Here is a 16783-nt window from a genome sequence, read left to right as displayed (position 1 = left end):
GATGTCGGCAAGTCTTTGACTCACCGATAAGATAAGAGCCCTGAATTCTTGGTCCAGTCAGCTTCTACTTAAAAAGATTCTACGGTGAATATGCATATGTATATGTATGTACCTAGGTGGCCATTGAGCCCTTTTTTTTTTGTCGGATCATATTGTTATTGGTCTGTCTCAGCCTGAGGTCCTCAAAGAGTGTCTGAGTCACGTGACTACTGTACCCCCACCATGAACTATAGCCCTAACCAAGCCCCTCCAGGACCAAGTGTATACCGAGGGTTCATCCAACTATTCCTCCTCCTAATAGTACATGTCATTCTCATATTTGCTGGGAGCCAATACACATCCCTATCTCCTCATCGCTCACACAATGTGCATAGTTGTTCTAGCCTTGCTACCAATATCAACTCCAATAACACGTCATCCATCATGATCTCTGTTTATCTTTCCCTCTTCCTTCCAGTCTGTATGTGGAGATTGAAAGCATCACAAGTGCAATATCAATTGTCATATACGTCTTGTAATTGTGGATGATAAAAACAATAAGTCAACTTACCCACCGTGGTTTCAAGGTATCAATCCACCTGCAACGTACGACTTGTTCAGAGTTGCTACTAGTTCCAGGTCTGGTTATCCAAATATTCTTCTGGGCTGTCCCGTGAGCCCTCAAGAGGATTGTCACACTCTACTGCCCGAGAAAAAAATAAACCGATGTGAAGCTTCTTCCTCGTATTGTCGTCCGACCATCGGCATAAAGTCTTGGACATATCTCATTATAACTACAACTGCTGTGGTCTTTTTTGGGGAGGAAGTGTAGAGGATAGAGACGAGATCGTACCAGTCTCCATATTGAGAATATGGAGATCTATGCGAGATACACAGAGATTGTATAGGTATGATCTGTTTTTATTGTGCCAAATACCACTCTTGTGGTTTCTCGTTTTGGGCCTATGTGGTATTATATTTATACCTCAATACTAAACTGGCGGAAGTGCCCAACCAACAGCCCCGCCAAGTTGTTGCTTATTTGATTTTGCGTTATCCGAGGTCGTTAGAATTTGATCTACGTTGATGTATTGATCTAGCTCTAGTTGATTGCTACCTATTATGCAGCATTTAGTACATAATCCTACAACATTAGAGTTCAAGATGAGGAAAGGTTCGCCGATTTAAATTTGGTTCATCGACTATATACATTTCAGGATCGGTATCTTGTCAATTAAAAAGGCAGCTTGAATGCAGCTTCTCAAAAGACCCACCATGGGCACATTCAATCGCCGCAGCGTGGTATGGATGCTCTGCTGGTTGCCCGAGTGATTTGATATATGCACAAAAGCAGACAAGTACATTGGATTTCTTCTGTAGGAGTCATCCTGTACTCAATACATGGCAGGCCTCAGCATCCCGGGAGGGAGCATGTATGTTGTATTATTGTGTTTGAATGACCCTAAGTCCAGAAAACGCCATCCATTGGGATATGTAGCAACGCCATGCTCGCGATAGAAAAGCAAAAATTGCTTCCTTCATTACAATAAATGCATAATCATCCCACAATCTGCCCGGTACCCCCATGCTGAAAGAACAAAAAAGTAAATGACCCTTGCAGCGCCATCGCTGTTTACGCTTGGGTAATCAAAGCCTTGTTATGCTGGTGTCCTAATTGGGCTGGTTTTCCTTGACAGCGATGCGAACCTTACGCTCATAAGCAGGACGATCCTTCTTGAAGAGGTTGTAAGCATCAGCCTGAGCAGGTGACTCAGGGTTCGGGTCATCTAGGAGATCCTGGATGCCAAGCAAGAGCTGCTTAATAGTGATTGCAGGTCGCCAACCTTCCTCCTCATTCAAAATTGACAGGCAAACAGTTCCGGACGGATAGACATTGGGGTGGAACAGTGGCGGCGTGAATTTGCCTAGATAGTTAATGTGTTAGTGTGAGATTGTAACCAGGAATCATCGTGATAGCTCCGGGCAGACGCTCCAATTTAGCGGACTAGCACCAGAGTATATCGCAAAGGTACGTACATTTGGGGGGCTTGGTAGGATATTCTAGCATCGTGGAATAATCTAGATTAGCATAGGGATCTTCAGTATTCATGAATGTATGTGCGCCACTCACCATCGGGGAAAATTAAGTCGATTTTGAAAAGACCACCTTCCCATAGAGTGTTGGCCTTCCCTGGGATGGCGCATTCCCAATTCTTCAGGTCCAGGCCACCCTGCGGGGCACGTTTCGGCTTTGCGACAAAGCCAAATGGGTGGTCGCGACGCCATTGCTTTCTAGGGAATCCATGGAGATCAGCAAGAAGTTCGAGTGTAGCGCAAGCGATGCGCAAAAGCGCAAAAACACGAGACAATGGAATTTGCTTACCGCTCTTCTTGGAGACGGTTCTGGCACAACGACATCTCGGATAGTGTTCAGCGGGTCAGTAGCTGAGATAGGTTAACTCGCGGAGAGTGAAAGAAGATCAAGCAGCACAAAGAAGCAGATTCGTTGTAGGTAAGGTGGTAAGCAGGATGAGTGGTTGTGAATGAGTAATGAGAGAGGGAGAAAAAGGTGATGAGTGGGAGATTTTAAAGGTGGCAATCGTCAAAGCCGGGGAGGTGATAGCAATTGACCTCCCCACGCGAACAATGAGGTTGCTTATGTAATACGTACAGGGACCGCGGTCTTGCTCAGGAACCGTCCCAGGAGCCTCACTTCTATTGCTAGGCTTGAATAGCAATTACAACTGACTCTGCGGTCTTTCTTGCATCGTGGAGGTCGGTTGGAAGGGCTGATATAGTTGTTAAGTACCTGGAGAAACCGTGTTGCTGAAATAGTCGGTAGTCCGTAATCAGGGCCATCGAAATGTGGAAATCATCTACGAAGCAACGAGACAGAGATGTGACTTGTGGCAAATTTTCGATATAATGGATTTAGAAGTGTTGTTGGGATCTGTTAGGATCTGAGTTCGTGTCTTCGCTGTGGATTGATCTTTAGAGCTGATCTTTGAAGGATTCAAGTGCTACCATATTGTGGCGCTTCCTCAAGAGCTATCAAAGGGTTTGTTGTCGTACCAATTCCTATGAGTATACAAAGTCAGAATGGATGAGCAAGAGAAGCAATAGCCGGCAAGTTGACTGGCCAATATGATGTGAAGTGTGTATAAGCCTTCGCATCAACTGACTTTCTCTCGGCTTATCTCGATCAGTGTGATGCATAAGTATCATTAAAAGTACTTAGGATGTAGTGAACAACCGATGATCGACGGTATCTAGTATGTACTAACATAGGTCATGATCTACATCCCCGCCCTCTGACAGCTCTCAATTATAAGCATTCCTCACGATCCTGATGGTTTCCAATCAAAATCAGCCTTGGAGTGGGTCTATATACATCCATGCTTGTAACTCCTTTTTCCAGCTTGTATTTGCTAACATGCATGTCTCTTCAGTCATCCTTAGGATTGAGGCTACCCTAGCTATCGCTACACCTACAACGAACCTTCACTATATGTCCAACGAAGAGCAAGCGGAAATGGTAATTACTAGGCGTGGCACCGCCGCCTTTATGGCCAGCGCGAAGCCGACATCTAGAGGTGCGGTGAAACCACCTGATTTGAAGGGGGAAAATCAATCGTATTTCGTATCCTAGCAAAAGAAGAAAGAAATGCATAAGCGAGGAGTATCATTACTTCGGATAATGATCTTGTTATGACTCAACATGTCTATACATGTGCTCTATTCATCAAATTGAAAATACGATCAGTTAGACGTATTCTTGTGTAGAGAAATGGTTGACGATATCCAACTGTCAGAATATTTACATAAAGCAGCAAGCCTTAGATTGGAGGTGAGCTCTACCTAATATCTGATACAACCTTTGATATGAGACTGAATGAGTCACTAATCAAAAACTCTCCACTTCTGACAATCGTCTACACGGTTTTAAACAAAGGCGTGGATATATTTCCCAAGATAACAAAGAATCAGACACGATATATGCATAATGCCTTTGTCAGAAACAATTGGTACATATGTAGCTATGATAAAGATTGAGTGGATGAAAAAATGTTCCTTTCTTCGAACCTAAAGCCGGACGACCGCTGGATAATGCAGCTCTAGGCCATTTCAGAGAATATAAAAGGAAGCTCTACACGTTTGGGCATATTCTCTCTCATACCCATCCCATCTACACTCATCAGCCTCCATCCAAGCCCCTACCAGCAAGATTTACAAACGATACTTCCAAGCTACAGTATCATATATCGTCATGTGCCATTCAGTTACCTGGTACTTTGCCATATGCCAGCACCAAGACCCGGATGCAACATCCCTGATTGCGTGCCACGAAGCCTACAAAAAGGGTTACGAGTGTACCGAAGAGCACCAAGGCACAACCCCTCTCCCCCTTGAAGGGAGTTGTCTGCAATGCAGACTTGATCGGCTAATGCTACGTCGATCTACCTTCCGCGAATTGCGGAGACAGGGTCGTTGGTCTGCAATATGCGACGCGCTCCAATATAACGACGAAGACAATTGGAGCATAAGCGAGAGCGATGCTGAGGAACTTGAAATGGAAACGCGGAACTCTCAGTCTCCTAGTTTGACTCGTAGGGCTGAGAGCCAGGAGACTCGTGCTTCATTCCATATGGGTCCGTGCATACCGACCCTAATGCAATCATCCTCGCCTCACTTACCTCATGTACCTGTAGTTGAATATGCTGATGATTCTGCAGGTCATGAAGAGCAGTCTAGATTCGAGCCTTTGCAGGACGACCTCCAGCGCCAGACGAAGCGAAGCTGGCGGTCTCGAATTCCACTTCCTACTAGGCCGGTGCATAACCAGCAGAATCGTACATATCTGGCGTTTATCGCCGATGACAATATTTCAGTAATAGAGCCTCTGCTTCGAACTTCTAAAATGAAGAGAGATCATCGCACTTGGCGTTCTTGGATTCCCCTTCCTGTTAGGAAGTTGTCAGGGCCATAGATTGGTGGAATAGAGTAGTGGGATGGAACCCTGTGACTGAGATTCTTGAGATTTCGTAGGGGGTTGGATGATGTACTGTTGAGATGCTCCGCAATCTGCGTTTGGTGTTAGTACAAGGTATGGTCTCGGAGAACATTAAAATGCAATCAGAAATTACTAGAGCAACATCATGAAAATCGAACATTGTCGTTAACATATTTAAGTACACAAAAGGGCATGGAAACAAGCGATCGGCCATGTAAGCCCTGGTGAAAGAAAAGTCAAGAAGTCCTATGACTTTGTTGCCATCGAGTACGTGGCCTTCATGCAAATGCACGGCCTATCGTATGTGCAATAGTCGACAATGCATGAAGTAATAAACGGTTGAGGTATCGTAACATACATAAAATGGCACGAAGATGGGCCATTATTTCGTGTAAATGCCCTGGTCGAATTTTTCGGTGTCGAAAAATCGCGCGGTGATTATGTTTTGATTGAATGTACGGCCTTCAAGCGCGTTCACGGCCTATCGTTTTTGCAATGGTCAGCAATGCACAAACTCACATTTGAATCGAGATGTAGATCTCAGAAGCTTACCCGTAGGCCAGACAAGGAATCGCGGAATTTGACAAAGACCGGGACTGGGGTGCCGACGTTGCGAGCGATGAAGACTCGCACTACATCTCCATACTATGAGTCCCTCAAATCAGTGAAAGCCTCCAAACCCATTGACTAAAGGAAACGTACCTTCCTCTGACATTCATCTCCAATCTCTTGCATCAAGCCACCATCATTGCCACCCTCAATCTCGGCATCCAGATCCATTCCATCCAGCATGCCGTGTAGGATGACTACTTCGCTCATTGGGCCAAACTTGCTGGTTTCATATTCACCTTTCGTATTGTTTCCGATAATCTTACCACGCCCAGCAGGTGTTGTAAAGCCACCGCCCTCTGAATCCGGTCGCTTCTTGCGCTTCTCAACCTTGACCTGCAAAGGATTCACCATACCAGAGCCAGTAGCGCCGAGCCCAGATCCCTTGGTCCAACCATATTTGGAAAGCAGTCGTTCTGCGAAGCCTTTTTGCCCCGGACGAAGGGATCTTGGTGCAGACTCATCTGGTTCTTCCTCCTCTGTCGGCTGCTCTTGGGCCAATACAGCTGCAAGTTCAGCTTCAGAGGCTGGGATGTCTTCTGGGGGTGGTGGAAGGGTGTATCGAACTGGTGCACGGGAGATAGTTGCGGAGCCAGGCTGAAAGGCATCGAGCGGGCGTGTTTGAGAAGGATGTGGTATGACTTGTCCCGATGATGGGTTATCGGGGATTTGGGTGAGATTTTGGGCTCGGGGTGATGATGAGGTCGGCAGTTGTACCTGAAAAGCGACAGAATCATTGTCGAAGCGTTGCCCTAATGCAGCACGGCGGGCAAATGCATCCTCACCGGATGGGTCATTGGGGATCGAAGCTGGTGGTGGCGCATCATTGAGATTTGGGGGCGGCGCAAAGTTGCTTGGAGGCGCAAATTGTCCTAGTGATATGTTTTTAGTCTGCATGTCGTCGCCATTGGCAGAAGAAGCGTACATACGCTTTCTTGGCCGGTCATAATCCTCGCTATCTGAAAATCTGCTTGTTGAACGCTTTCTGCCACGCGCATATAAGCAATCCTCCCACTCGCGGACTTCATTGATCTTTTCTTCGTTATGGCGGTATTCTGTGTTATTGGTAGGTCGAGAAGAGTCGTAAATATCATCCCAGTTCTGAACAACATGTGCTTCAAAGTTCTTCTTGCGCTTCTTTCTTCCACCGCGTTGTCGCTTCTCGCGCGTGTATTCATAATCGTCATCTTCAATGGCAGTCCAATCAGCCAAAGTGCTCTTTGTCGGTCCCGAAGCTTGGTTAGCTAAGGGCTGTGTTTGTGGCGCCGCCTTGGGTAAAGTATGTTTCGGCTTGGGCTTCTGGGCTGAGAGCTGTGGTCTTTTGGGGGGTTGGAACCGAAGAGAAGCTATGGAGAAGAAGAGTATGTCAGCATGTGTCACTCATGTTATCCAACAAGCCAAGTATAAGTACCAGGATTCAGTTGTTGCTTCTTGGCGGCCGCATCGTCGGGTTGATGCTCGGTTTCCGACTGCTTAAAGACAACAGGGGCACGGGAGACGGTGCCAGGCGTATCAGTAGAGGGATCAAGTAGGTTGGCATACAGGGACATGCCCCCTCTTGATGGGGTGGCTTCAGAAGCCATAGGGTGCTATCGTCAGATGGGTGTGTCAACGGCCTGAGAACGTCGGCATCGACTGATTGAATGATGCAACTATTTAGCCTGTTTGCACTCTCCGCTCCGCTCTCCGCCTCCCTACCACTATTAGGTACCTTCATCTACTACATACCACCACCATTTCCCTGATCTATTTCTCATCAAGTTGATTTGGTTTCTTTTTTTTTTGCTCTTTGGATTCCGTCACTTTCGCTCAACATTGTCTTGTCTATCGCCAAGAAGCGACAACTCTCTCTAATAAATCCTGCTGGCAAAGGTGAGCCCCAGGATAGCTCAAGCCAAAGTCAAAATCGAACACATATACTCCTTACACGATGACCCAACAAGGGTCAAATCATAAAGCTTTAGGCAAGCCAAAAGGGGTATGTACAATGCGTTGCCAAGTCCAACATCTAAACACTATTATCCCACTTGCTTTCTTATCCACACTGTCCAATATTTACTTTATGCTGATGTTCATCTAGTCTCTCAATGCTCCTATTGCAGCTTTTACGATGGCTGTCCTGCTTTGTTCATACTGCATTAGTTCTATCCGTACTGCACGGCGAGATGCCCAGATCCAAGCACCGGGGCCCAGTTCTTATCGGCGAGCTACGCCATTCGAGAGAAAAGACGAGTCGTGGGTTCAACAAGCACTCGATGAGAGTCGAGCTCAGAATGGTGGGAATGGACGACCTTGAGGTATTCTTATGTCCAGAGATGCTTTCGTACATGTATGATATTGATTGAATTCACTACAATGGTGTTTGATACATTGTTGTGATACCAAGGAATGTATAAATTTTTTTTTCATTGAGCTCTTTGTAGCTACATAGGTGGAAAAAAGCAGAATCAACTCCAGGTAACATAATGGGTCTTCTTATTCAATCAGAATTTTCAGTGTATGAATGATCATGCCCCGGGAGTCCAAGTGTATTGACAGCCCAGTTCAATCTTGAAATTGTTCATCATGCGAATAGTGAAGAAGGAATGTGTGGTTTGGCCAAAGGAACTGCAGGGTGGATGAGAGTAAACAGACGACGAGACTATATAGATATATCTAACTACCTCTCAATGAATCAAATAACCACGATGAGAGGTTGCATTTGAAAGTGGTTAGTAAGTGAAGCCGATCAAAATCAACATCTAAAATTGATTTATGACCAGAGGATTGATCAAAGTGCCAGCATTAAACACATGGAAGACGAATACAGATTCATGGTGAGGAAGAAAAAAAAAAAAGGAGAAGTGAAGAGGGAAAAGGGAAGGCAAAAAATAATTGCGGCGACTTTTAATAGCCTATCACGTGATTGCCCCATATATTTACAAAGAACCACTCATCCACTTTCAACCTGTTATGCATTCTAGACAAGCTATATATATCCCTCTTTATATATAAGATCTCTGTACAATCGATACTTTTGTTTCGCTCAAGATAAGCTCAAAGTATCTACTATATACTTTTATCTCTATCTGTAGTCTCATTGCTAGTGGTACCTCTACGGCTCATTGTCAGACAAGAAACAGAACAGATAGAACACCCCTCTCACCCATAGGCAAAGACCATGGCTCTTGCATTGATCTAGTAAAATTGTGCTGTATCTTTCCTACATTAATTATTGATAGTCTGTATATGTACTTCCCTCGCCGCGAATAGAGACATCCAAAAATAACAACGGATTGTCACCATATATATAATGTCCTTTATATGGTCTTGAGCTAAAGAAGCCATACTATTCAAGATCTACATACGACGCTCAAAGCAGAGGTCACAGATGGGATCTACAGGCCTTTTTGGCACCTAATGGAAACCGCCAAAGGCTAACATTTGTGACTGTAGTATCGAAGTTGTATATTTCATTAAAGCTATCTCAGTAGATCTCGTTGTATATCTAGTTAGAATTAAAAATCATACGAAAATGGCATCAAACAGTCTCAAAGCAAGTTAGTTCAACTCAGGTTGACCTCAACATCAAGCTGAAGTCAACATGTCCCATTCTCTCAACCTCTGCTCAACTAACTATCTCCTTGAAATTTGTCCTTTCTCAGCTTCCTCTTCCTATTTTTTTTCCCAGCATAGCACCAGTCAAAAGCCCCCTCATTGGGTTGCTAGGTACTGGGAAGACTTCTTACAGAGAAACAGATATTATCATTATCTTCTATAATGAGACTTTCAAACTTCGCTATACCACCATCCACATTCAATCTGGCTTCTTTCATATTGGCCGTAGCCCTGGGTTTTGTGTGAATACTTAATCCTCAATCATTTCCGTTGCTTACTATTTCAAGGGTTCAATTACCGGGATTATCAATCTACCGGGGACGACTCGGAGACAGTCAAACAAGTCCTCTAGCAGTGAACTTACAGCGATCACAATCAAGATGTGGAGCTAAAGAGGACCATGCCAGTTCATTCTCCCACACGAAAAGTTCCAGACAAGTCTAAAGACAAAGCGAACGAGCTTAAACACAGCAGGACTGTTGCTTACAGCAATATCTCTTTTCAGCTTGTAGCAGATAAGTTCAGCATATTTTCTTTTAAGCAGCTTACTTCATGCAAGCTTCCTTTATGGTCCCAAGCTTACTGAATAATACCTTTATCCCCCGAACTGCTCACAATATCATTTCATCGATCTCCCTTCGGGTTCCAGTCTTCTCTATGGTCTCGTGGAAGGTGACGTCGATGACCTTGGCCTCAAGAAGGAAATCCTTCGGCTTCTCCGGGATTATGGTTAATTGAGGTCTCTCTCGTTATTGCAAAAATCGCAGGAAAAGGTCTAACTTCCACAGCTCTCATTCTGAATTATATCGCTAATGATATCATTTGAGATCAGTGATGAGCTGACAGCGAATCCTTTAATATGACCCAAAAGGATTTCTTTCCGCTGGAACAATTGTTAGACGCTGTTTGATACTAGAGGATTCGCAGAAGTGGAGACCAAAATTACCTATTCTTTCCTACTCGGTAGTCCTGACTGATTTATTCGAGTGTGTGTATTCACGAAATTGGGCAAGCATGTATAGTATGTGATGTATATACAGAATAAAAAAACATGCAGAAGCCAGGAAGATGTTAGACAAGTTTAGAAAGCAACAAGGGAAAGAAAAGTCATGCTTCAGGCCACAATAATCCTTCAGCTAAGATGCAGCGAGCATCTGACATGTGAAAGCTGTTTCACATGTCAGAACCTCGTAGCCTGGAGACATTGTCATATATGCCGAGATCCTCGTATGATTTCGGAATGCAGTAGCCAAAATTTACTCGCTAAAGATTGATTTTCAAATATCGAGGAACAAACCGCCTCGCCCATGTCTATACAGGTTGTGACAAAAGGAAAAAGGAGGAATTGGCGATCGAAAACGGTTGTTTGCGATGTTCAAGAAGCGGATGTCAAGAGAGGTGGGAGATGAGGAGTATTCTTCTGTATTGGTGGATCGTGGGTGTCAAATAGACTCCCGAGCTTGTTCTTCCATCTGGATTCTCAGCGCACCATCATGCTGCAAGGTATTCATCTGCTTCCGCAGGTATTCGTATGTGAGCATAGTGGTCATGGCAGCCGGAACGGCCCGGAACAGGTTGACGCCGATCCCGGAGTAAAACGCACGCCAGCCCTCCTCCTTGAGTATTGTCTGGAACGTGCGCACCATGCCACTATAGCGTGGGCGACTGGGCATTCCATCTGAGGAGGATATGCCACCCGACCGACCACGGTCATGTGGGTGTTTCAATCCGCCACGGAACGCAATCTCCTCGTGGGATTGTGCCGGAATAGTCCGTTGCTGTGTTTGGAGTCGGGTCCGCAACACCTCGTGCGGATATGTAATTGTGCTTGCGCAGACCTTGCTGAGGAAAGTAGCGAGGGATATTCCCATCCAGTGCGAGCTGCCAGTATCGGGGTGTTCACCAATACCATATCCTGTCAACGCCATTTTTAGATATTCGTAAAGGGGGAATTGAATAGCCACATGGGATAGTCCTAGCAGAGCTGGTGTGAGGCCGGAGTAGAAGGAGCGAATGCCCTCAATTTGATACATCTTGCGAGCAGCATCCCATGTGCCTGAGTATTGCCAAGGGGCTCGCACTCCTTCGCTGTTTTGTTTAAGGCTTTGTGACATGAGCCTGGTCTTGATGACCCAAATGGGGTTCGTCACAACCGTTGAGCATGCACCGGCTGTGATTGATGCATAGCCTCGGGATAACCACCAGCTTCCTATAACTTGGTCAGTACTGATGACTGATCCGATCCTCCATTTTGGTGGTAACTACCTGTCTGGTCATAGAAATATTCACGGGTCCGGTCATAGACTGCTAGATAGACAGCCCAGGTGGGAAGATATCCCAGCAACATTGGACCTAAACCCTGGTATAAACCGCCAATGCCATCTTCTCGCCAGATCTTTCTTCCACTTCCGAGCATGCCACGATACAGCATCCCCGAGCCAACTTCCTTTGCTCCTCGCCGAAACCCGCCCTGGGCTTGGAGCTTCGTCTTGATGACATCGAGAGGGCAGGTGACAATACCAGATGCCACGCCAGCGCTAGCTCCGCAGAAAGGTGCTATGTAACCGTTAGGTATCTTAGTGGAAAGGACCGCGAGGCGAGCTTTGAAATCGGAGCTCGGTGCGGCAGGCAAGTTGGGAGCATTGTCGACATGGATTGAATGAGTCTGGTTTTGGGAGCTTTCCGGAGCGCTTTGGCCGTTTGTAGGCATCTTGGTGGCCGGCGCTCACACAGCTTGTCGAACCGTATTGAATCAACGAGGGCCCCCGGACACGAGCATATCGGGTGCTCGATCCGGAACCCAAGAACCCTATTTCAAACTGAGCTAGGAAAGAAATCTAGATTTATCCGAGTATCCGATGTCCGTAAGTGGTGTAAAGAAAATGGTGTGAGAAATGACGGAGGGTTGAGAGGAAGTTTTCTGGGGCCGATGGTTACCGAACCCGGTGTGGTTGCTTTGAATGCGCAATGTTCTATTATCTGCAGCACGGACGTGGGCGGGGTTCTCAAAAAAATCAAGCTTCTCAGTGAAAGCAGGGATCAGTGATTGCTTTTGAGGCTTAACAAATCCAACCTCTCTTAAAGCAGGTGATAAGATCGAGAAGGGGATATGACATAGGTAACCCATCCTCTAGGTGGAGTGCGCCGATTGACATCCCAGTCGCTCCACCGCCTGAGGCATGAATATCACGTGCTGTGAGCCTCAGGCGCAATTGCCGTTTCAGGACTAGCCGCCCGAGCTCCGTTTTGCACAACCTCGTAACATCGGGTCATCTCGTGTTCCAGTCGGATAGCCTTTCAACCCTTCACCACACCCACGTCAATTGGGATACCTGGGATTCAAAATGTCTGCCCCTTCGCTCGCCAGTTACATCGTCAAGCGCCCATGGCTCAAGAGCTGGCTCACCCCTCTCTCCCACTGGTACACTGATGCCGCGGGTTACAGGAGACTCGGACTCAAGTAATTCTTGCCCTACCATATCGACAATCTCCCAACCACGAGCGATTGAAACAATGATTTGAATTGGCTGGTGGAACTCGTCGCGCACCGGTGGCATATCTTTTGAATGCGATCGCAGTTGTGTCGGATTTGCCCGGAGCCCCGGTCTTTCGGATATCGCTCGTGGCATGGTTGCACTGAAACACTTGCTGACTGCCTAATTAGGTTCGATGACCTGATCCCTGAGGAGAGCGAGAACGTTCAGAAGGCCATCAAGCGTCTGCCTGCCAAGGAGGCCTATGACCGTGTCTTCCGTATCCGCCGTGCTTTCCAGGTTCGACCGACCCCCTTCCTCCGTAGCCGACGGGCGCAAAATCTAATCAATGTGTCAATTGCAGTGCTCCATTTCCCACACTCTCCTTCCTGCTCACGAGCAGATCAAGCCCGAGGAGGTGAGTCCCCAACATCCAAATTTCGCCCTCCCCGCAGTGGTCTCCATATCGGCCAATCCTAGTGCACGGATTTGTCACATCCACCTCGACTCCATTTTGAGGCATCTACTCGTCACCACGAACACAAACTAACAATGCAAATCAAATAGGACGTCGAGTACCTCAGCCCCATCATCCGCGAGATTGAGAAGGAGGCTAAGGAGCGTGCTGAGCTTGACAACCTTGTTGTCCGCAAGTAAGCCGTTTCTGCCTTGTTCAATAGAATATGAATACAGAGGGTCCGGGGAAGCATTGTTGTTGACATGGAATAAACGCCTGGTGTGCTTTCTTCGTAATGGAATGGGCGGCCCATGGCTTAGTTACGCAGCCTGAGTGTACTGTACTGTACAAATCGATTTTCTTCGCGCGCTTATATATCTGGTCAATCTTGTAATTGACAAGCGGGTCTTGCACCTCTTGCTGTAATGATTAAGTCTGGTGATGACTGGGGTAATTCGTGATGCCTATGCATGGTGGGTGGTCAGTTTGGGCGTTTGCGCCCAACATTATCTGGCTGCACATCCCTGTATAACATATGCAATACACCCATTTGCTCATGGCCACGAACTTAGTAGGGCAACACTATATCACAGCCGCCCTGAATGCTCAATATGCAGTACTTCTACGTTCTTCAACCACCCAGAACAGCCACGTCAACGTCTTCAATGCGCCACATATACCACATAAAAAGACTCCTGTATCAACTCAGTAAGCACATTATCTACACCATAGATAGGGTCAGACATACCTATATGGTGCAAACTTGGCAGCAAGTTCCAGCATATCCTTTTCCGCCATATATTTAAATTTACCACCACCCTTGCTCTTCAATTTGCTCACATCGCGACCCACAAAGGCAGCGCAGCCTCGTCTACGTACGTGTTAGCAAGTGCTTCCCCTGAGCCACGACGCAGAGGATTTTTGGCCCTCAGGCCAAGAAGTTGCATAGAAGAAATGGACCGGAAGGAAGGTGCTTACTGTACTCCCAAATCCCCAGTAGAGAACACATCGATGCGCTTGAGCGCAAACATAGCAAACATCTCAACCGACCACTTCCCCAGTCCACGAACAGCAATAAGCTTCTCAAAAAGCTCCTCATCAGTAGCTCGTACTAGCATCCTTGCCCCAAGTTCTCCACTGGCAAACTTCTCTGCAAGACCCTGGATATACTCCGCTTTGCGCTGCGATAGCCCTGCGGTGCGCAGGGTAGGGATATCACACTTAGCGACCTGCTCGGGAGTCGGGAACTTTGCATGTTTATGCCCGTCAGGCGCAACATGATCGGGTAGATCAAACAGCGTGAGAAACTTATTCCTTATAGATTTTGCTGCCGCACCAGAGACTTGCTGGCCAATGATGCTGCTGGTCAGACTGTTGAAGGGGTCGATTTCCTCTGCCAAGCCAGTAGGCGAAAAGAGCGGACATGGGTATTGCTCTATCACTGTTGCAATGCGTGGGTCTGTCGCTATGAGGTGTGCAGTGGCTTTTTCAAGTAGTGTCCCTGTCGTGGCCGTTGGCCGTGGAAGGCCAGTCTTCGAAGGGGAGGCATCTTCAACGTGTGTTGGGTAGGCGTTTACTTTTGAGCCGTGAGGGGTGATGAGAGTTGCATTTGTTCGGTGCGGGTCAACGGGACGGTCAAGTGGAGGTGGTGTCTGAGGCCTGAATATCGTGGGATTAGTGGTTGAGGACTGGTTGCCTATTTCTTGATTCTCTGTCACGACTGGTTCAGGGGACCAGTAGGAGGCTTCTTTTGGTTTTGTCTTTGTGGTTTGTCTATTTGATCTGCTGGCCTTTGTGGGTGTCTTGCGAGGCTTTGTCACTGCACTGTGTTGGACTCTAGTTGCTTTGCTCGGACCTGCGTTTTGCAGTAGTGGTGTCTTGATGGTGGGGATGGAGCCCAGTCGGGCCGAGCGTCTGATTGACATTTTTCGACGATATATGAGATATCCTATTTTCAATCAATATGTACTGAAGCTGAGGAAGTTTAGGGAATGTTACCGGCGAAGTTGGGGTTTGGAGGTCCGGAGTTGGGGATTCGCCGGGTCACCTCAGTGCCAAGCACGATGACACGCTCTGGACAGACAGACAAGCTTCTATCATTGAGCGTTGATTCTCAATGTACTTCATAATAATTGTTTTGTTTTTCTTTGTGTATGCTTCTTTATAAACCACGTATCACATATGACATACAATTTATATTGAAATATATAATTCTATCTCTTTACCCCACGCAAAATCATCTGTAGATCATTTTCAGAAAGATACCATTGATACCCCATTTCTATACTCAATCTATACCAATCTATCGAAGATGAGATAATGGATAACGTGGCTATAGTGGATCATCCACAGTATACCTACGTCGCTTGCGCTTGCTGTGATAAGCGCTGGCTACTATGGCGGCCGTTGGATCCCTCATGCTGTCGACTACCTATTGCTAGCTATCAATGAGCAAAAAGTCTGTTTCAATATCCAAGTGAAGCTAGACTTGTGAGGGAAACTACTTGATTATCTTCCAATGTAGACTCACTCGTAATTTGAGCTCCATGAAAATCAGGATCCCGGCAACGAGCACGATATGACCATGATGACTTAGTCCGGCGTAGGAGGAGGGAGTTAATATTGTGGATGTTATGCCGCAAGTTGTGTGTGCACAGTTTTGTTAAGTAGGGCGTAATTTCGCCATATATTGTAAGCAGAGAGGAGTATGATTTGAAATGACGGAAAAAGCCATATGAATACATACAACATATATATACGTTGAATCCAAGGAATACCTATTTGATCCAGAAAGTGTCTGGTTTTTGGTCCAATAATACACTAGACATCTATTAATATCTCGAGCTCCTTCACTCCATGGTAACAACAACCCGACTGTGCCTTGGAGGATGCGCACAGAAAGGAAGAGGATTGTGCCCTGGAAAGGTTTGTGCTGAGAGGCCACGCGATTGGATGTGATATACTCCGCCGTTCGACAAATCCAAGGAACTATCCACAGCACCCGTGGACCAAGATCGAGGTCCACGGTAGCTTCGTAATACAATACAATCTGAACGTCAAATTTTCGAAAAATCAACCTTGAACAGATGCAGGCATACAACATAATTACGTCGTAATATATCGATGCAGTTTATATTAGAAGGCGACTTCAAATACGTAGATGTTGCCTAAAAGATTCAGGTGGTCGCCTTGGTGATCCACGATTATATTGACCCCGTTACCGACTAATTATATCCGGAGGCAAAGAAAAAAAAAACGCAAAGATAAATGAGTTAAGTGGAGATCAATCAACCGTTCATCCAAAATACGTGAAGAAATTGACCAGTAAAAAATGAAGCTTAGCATTTAGGCCGAAACGTTGGAGTGAAATACCCGAAAACGAATGTGAGTCAGTTCGAAACAAGAATGAATCCTTGTCTGTGGAATATAAGTCTCAGAAGTTAATAGACCACGAGAACCAGGGTACAAAGCTTCGCATTACATCCCTAGTCTGCATGAGCAAGATAACCCGGATTGGGATATCAACACATACCCCAGAGTGGTTGGGCGACTGAATATGCATGTTTACTTTGACATGATGTGTTCGGGAATGTGGCAATCCACGACCCCTAGACATAGATTGACACCTGATACTGTACGCCTCACGCATTCCAGTGG

The 16783-nt window shown here is 46.2% G+C and overlaps 7 protein-coding genes across 7 annotated transcripts; 3 read left to right on the top strand and 4 right to left on the bottom strand.

The window, feature by feature from the left end:
• Nucleotides 1-1650: 1650 nt before the first annotated feature.
• Nucleotides 1651-2397, bottom strand: N7500_010900 (E2 SUMO-conjugating protein UBC9; the record flags this gene model as incomplete). The annotated part of the gene is made up of 4 exons (XM_056682038.1): nt 1651-1904; nt 2017-2058; nt 2111-2271; nt 2363-2397. The coding sequence occupies 4 exons, from the start codon at nt 2395-2397 to the stop codon at nt 1651-1653; spliced, it is 492 nt and encodes a 163-aa protein (XP_056527447.1).
• A 1849-nt stretch (nt 2398-4246) lies between these two features.
• Nucleotides 4247-4966, top strand: N7500_010899 (uncharacterized protein; the record flags this gene model as incomplete). Its single annotated transcript, XM_056682037.1, has 1 exon — nt 4247-4966. The coding sequence occupies one exon, from the start codon at nt 4247-4249 to the stop codon at nt 4964-4966; it is 720 nt and encodes a 239-aa protein (XP_056527446.1).
• Nucleotides 4967-5372: 406 nt separating this feature from the next.
• Nucleotides 5373-7182, bottom strand: N7500_010898 (uncharacterized protein; the record flags this gene model as incomplete). Its single annotated transcript, XM_056682036.1, has 4 exons — nt 5373-5471; nt 5543-5635; nt 5693-6945; nt 7011-7182. The coding sequence occupies 4 exons, from the start codon at nt 7180-7182 to the stop codon at nt 5373-5375; spliced, it is 1617 nt and encodes a 538-aa protein (XP_056527445.1).
• A 347-nt stretch (nt 7183-7529) lies between these two features.
• N7500_010897 (uncharacterized protein) lies at nt 7530-7895 on the top strand (the record flags this gene model as incomplete). Its single annotated transcript, XM_056682035.1, has 2 exons — nt 7530-7577; nt 7680-7895. The coding sequence occupies 2 exons, from the start codon at nt 7530-7532 to the stop codon at nt 7893-7895; spliced, it is 264 nt and encodes an 87-aa protein (XP_056527444.1).
• Nucleotides 7896-10638: 2743 nt separating this feature from the next.
• Nucleotides 10639-11906, bottom strand: N7500_010896 (uncharacterized protein; the record flags this gene model as incomplete). Its single annotated transcript, XM_056682034.1, has 2 exons — nt 10639-11405; nt 11462-11906. 2 exons carry the CDS (start codon nt 11904-11906, stop codon nt 10639-10641), a joined length of 1212 nt encoding a protein of 403 aa, XP_056527443.1.
• Nucleotides 11907-12431: 525 nt separating this feature from the next.
• On the top strand, nt 12432-13326 carry N7500_010895 (ubiquinol--cytochrome-c reductase subunit 7; the record flags this gene model as incomplete). Its single annotated transcript, XM_056682033.1, has 4 exons — nt 12432-12656; nt 12861-12969; nt 13034-13087; nt 13237-13326. The coding sequence occupies exons 1-4, from the start codon at nt 12541-12543 to the stop codon at nt 13324-13326; spliced, it is 369 nt and encodes a 122-aa protein (XP_056527442.1). The 5' UTR covers nt 12432-12540.
• A 16-nt stretch (nt 13327-13342) lies between these two features.
• Nucleotides 13343-15051, bottom strand: alkA (DNA-3-methyladenine glycosylase II; the record flags this gene model as incomplete). The annotated part of the gene is made up of 4 exons (XM_056682032.1): nt 13343-13546; nt 13779-13821; nt 13875-13997; nt 14105-15051. 4 exons carry the CDS (start codon nt 15049-15051, stop codon nt 13343-13345), a joined length of 1317 nt encoding a protein of 438 aa, XP_056527441.1.
• Nucleotides 15052-16783: the final 1732 nt, after the last annotated feature.

This window comes from Penicillium coprophilum, assembly GCF_028826855.1.
Source record: "Penicillium coprophilum strain IBT 35676 chromosome Unknown utg000007l_segment0_segment0, whole genome shotgun sequence".
Taxonomy (NCBI): domain Eukaryota; kingdom Fungi; phylum Ascomycota; class Eurotiomycetes; order Eurotiales; family Aspergillaceae; genus Penicillium; species Penicillium coprophilum.
The sequence above is the reverse complement of the archived record's forward strand: the minus strand, read 5'-3'. Positions and strand labels throughout refer to the sequence as shown.